At 39.6% G+C, this 3,743-nt stretch overlaps 1 protein-coding gene across 1 annotated transcript; it reads left to right on the top strand.

Moving 5' to 3' along the window:
• The first annotated feature begins 1,043 nt into the window (after positions 1-1,043).
• On the top strand, positions 1,044-2,891 carry LOC5579129 (zinc finger protein 623). The gene is made up of 2 exons (XM_001664177.2): positions 1,044-2,369; positions 2,444-2,891. The coding sequence occupies exons 1-2, from the start codon at positions 1,823-1,825 to the stop codon at positions 2,719-2,721; spliced, it is 825 nt and encodes a 274-aa protein (XP_001664227.2). The 5' UTR covers positions 1,044-1,822; the 3' UTR covers positions 2,722-2,891.
• Positions 2,892-3,743: the final 852 nt, after the last annotated feature.

Raw genomic sequence — 3,743 nt, 5'->3', positions numbered from 1 at the left:
TGGAGCTTGAAGCACACGTCGGTAATCGCAAAGAGGTAAATGTTTTTAATGATTTATTAAGTGAATTACTAAACACCTCAAATGAAAAATGAATTACACGTCAAGACGTATAAGTCAGTCATAATTTACTTTTACATCTCGGCGTGTTTATTGTTTTTGTATTTTGCTGTCATGTAAATTTAAGAAGCGACATAAACTTAAGGTGAAACATCTCGGAATCCAAAGATGGGCGTCACAATGGCTGACTTGTGCCCCTACTCACATTTTCAAGGGCACAAAACTGGAGAAATAGGGTGATGTGCTAGTGTCCATCGTATTAAGCATTGATCAGTGAGAACTGCAATTTTCCCAGTATTGCAGTGAATGATGCTGATACAAACCGATGCCAAACAATTCTTTCTCAAAACGGCTTTAGCATTGTACAATAACATTTTGATAAATCTTGATCTATTTTTGTAAATAATGCAAACAAAATGCATCTTACCGTATTCTCAATCCGTCGTATCGTTTTCAACTCCGTCGCAATCAGTTTCCAGATTCGTCTCACAACTTACGGCTCACTGTGTGTATTGAGTGGTTAAAACACAACATATCAACGCTTTAATAAAAAGTTTTACTAGAATATATAGATCTACGGGCATCTCCCCATTTTTTCAGCATGATAGTACTAATACTAATTTCCTTTAAAATTAATTGTTCGTCATCAAAATTCAGCCCAAACAAATGAACACAATTCCTTTTGACCGTACAATTATGGCATTTGCTCACAGTACAGCGAAAACAACACAATCAAAGGAACCGTATTTTTACGTCGAGCGTCGCGCACACATTGATGCGCACAAGCTTTTTTTTCTCAGTACGACGGATTGCTTCTTTTATGTGCATCTACTATGACTTACATGATTTTTTCGAAGTGTGTATTTTCAAGTAAAATTAATTTAAATTTGCTCTCTAAAAACATCTAGAAGTAAAAAAAGAATTTAATGTTTGAAACGGTACAAATAAAGAAATATTAAAAATATAACTATTAGAACCCACACGTTTTCATGAAATCAATCGATATATTTTTTATTAGTTCTTTTATTCAAGACCCATTTGTCAATCGATATCTAGTACACCTTAACTGCAATTGTGCTCTTTGGAATGAATTACATACTTCGCAAAAACTTACTCGAAGATCCTTCCTTAGTTTTGCCTCACCACAACCTAAACCAGCTTATTCACCACATCGCCATTTCCAGGTCCACATTCGCATCCCTTCGATATGAATTCCGTTCCCTCTGTGCGTGCATATCCCGACTAGCAAACCAAGACTTGGGGAGAACACCACACCAAAGCGAAAATGTCGAAAAATGGGAGGAGGCAATTTTCCCTTGCTGGCTTCTAGCTGCATCTATCTCGCATTTCCATCTTTCCACTCTGCCTAATATTCTCCCTTCACTTTTTTTTTTCATTTTTTTCGGAAACATTGATTTCCCTCCCTGCCCTCCATGCTTGCATGTTTCAATTAGGCGCAGTCGGTATACCGACCTACAAGAAAGTGACAAAAATTCCTCCCTTCCTAAAAGGGATGTCGTCGTCTTTGCGGTCCCTTCATCCCTGTAGGTTTACGCTGAGTTTCCTAGTTTCCTAGTGTCGCTATTGTTTGGTTTGTGTTAAATTTGTTGATTTTGCGTCTGGGATGTTCAGTTTGCAGCTGGAGTGCCAAGTGTAAGCAACCTTCTGTGATTTTGAGATTAGGGCTTTTCTTTGCGGGAGCGTGCGCGCACATTCGATCGACGTTTCGGTTGACCTTCTTGAGGGTTTGTTTTTGTGAAAAATCATGTCTGTTAAATCGGTTGCACCCCCACAAACCTACTCGCGGTTGTTCCGCCCGTGGGATGGTGCCGTGAACAAACTCGGATCAAGTCCCAGTAAATCCAGTGATTGTGATAGTGAAGAAACGATCAAAAGTGAACCTTATGAAATGAGAATAAACTCGCGTCTGGGTATGGAGAGCCCGGTTTCGTCCGAACCTAAGTCACCAGCGTTCAGTCCAATGAAGTTACCGCTGGCAGGAACTCCCGAACTGGATATCGGGGCAGCGTTTCTTGGACACCCTTCAGATTTGGCGTCCTACTATTACTACTACAGTCAGCAGAAACTGGGCGTTGAACTGCTACCACCAGGGTTCAACTTCTCAGGATTACCTATCGATCCGCTAACCTATGAGCAAATGGAGCAGGAATACTTCCGAGTGCTCAGTGAAGATGCCAAAGCCAAACTACTCAGCAGTCGTAAGCAACGGCCGAAGAAGTTCAAGTGTCCACACTGTGATGTAGCCTTCTCCAACAATGGCCAACTGAAAGGTCACATCCGGATTCACACCGGTAAGTTTTTCAGAATAACCTACTAATTCTTAGTGAGTCATTCTAAATCATCCCTTCCATCTCCAACCCCACAGGAGAACGCCCCTTCAAGTGCGACGATCCGGGTTGTGGGAAGACGTTCACCCGTAATGAGGAGCTAACCCGGCATAAGAGGATCCACACCGGGATTCGTCCGTACGCTTGTCAAACCTGTGGCAAGAAGTTCGGTCGTCGGGATCATCTGAAGAAGCACACCAAAACGCACATGCCCCAGGAGCGGTACACGTACGGGCTGGCACCGGTTCCGGCGGCAATGCTGATGCCCATGTACTCGGCGGCCGCAGCTGCCGCCACGCATCTGTACGGATATTGATGGAACAAGTGGAGGTGTAGTTTTGAGTGGGAACTTTGTTATAAGTGATATAATGGGACCAGTGAATATGCTATAGTGGGGAACGGGAATCTAACTATTTTTGAGAGAAGATTTTATGACTGATGTGAATATTTTGTATAGAAGATGGACTTATTGTTAGTTTTATAGTATTTTGGTGAAAATATAAAATTTGAAAACATCTATAACCTTTTATCGATTAGTATGATGACGTCGGGGCCTGTTACAAGTCAAGTAATGGAAAATATAGGGTTAAGTGAGGCAAATAAGATTTATACCTCAATTTAAAACAAATTTTATAAATGCCATGGTGGTTTGAATTCTATTCAAATAAGAGAAATTCACTTTCAATATTATAAAAATCGATTGAGATTTGGAAAAGTTATGGCTATTTGTTGTTTGATACGTAAAATTGAAATTTTTAGTCGAACAAAATTGAGATTTAATTTTATTCAATGTTTTATGTAAGGATGTTTCTAGGCCTATAATAAAAAGGCTTTGAGCTGTCTTTGATTTTGCATAAATGCTTACAAACGATTTTCGACTCATAGTGGGCATAAGTTTGAGCCATCATAAAAATAAATATATATTTTGTGTTTCAGTCAGCAAACTTTAGCCCCACACTACATTAGAACTTTTGTCCCACCGCACTGTGGAAGATTTCGTCATTTTAGCGTTCCTAATTAATACTGCCCGAGCTATGATTCCTAGCGTTTTGGTGTATTCTAGAAAGTTTTTCAGTAAGTGAATGCACTCTATGGATATATTCAGCAGTTTGATCAATCCCCCTAAAAGTGAGATAGAAAATTCATTTTTTTTATAACTTTTCAGAACACTGGGTGGTGTTTTCACAAAAGTTGTAGAAAATGCTCTGCACATAACTGCATATGGGAAGAAGCTAAATTTTCTAAAAATTATACAGAACTCAAAAGCGCTTATTTGAGGCTGAAATTTTGAACACCGGATATCACATATTGGGTGAATAGTCAGAAAATAATTCTGCT

This window comes from Aedes aegypti, chromosome 1 (genome assembly GCF_002204515.2).
Source record: "Aedes aegypti strain LVP_AGWG chromosome 1, AaegL5.0 Primary Assembly, whole genome shotgun sequence".
In the NCBI taxonomy this organism is placed as follows: domain Eukaryota; kingdom Metazoa; phylum Arthropoda; class Insecta; order Diptera; family Culicidae; genus Aedes; species Aedes aegypti.
This window is presented reverse-complemented; position numbering and strand designations above follow the sequence as displayed.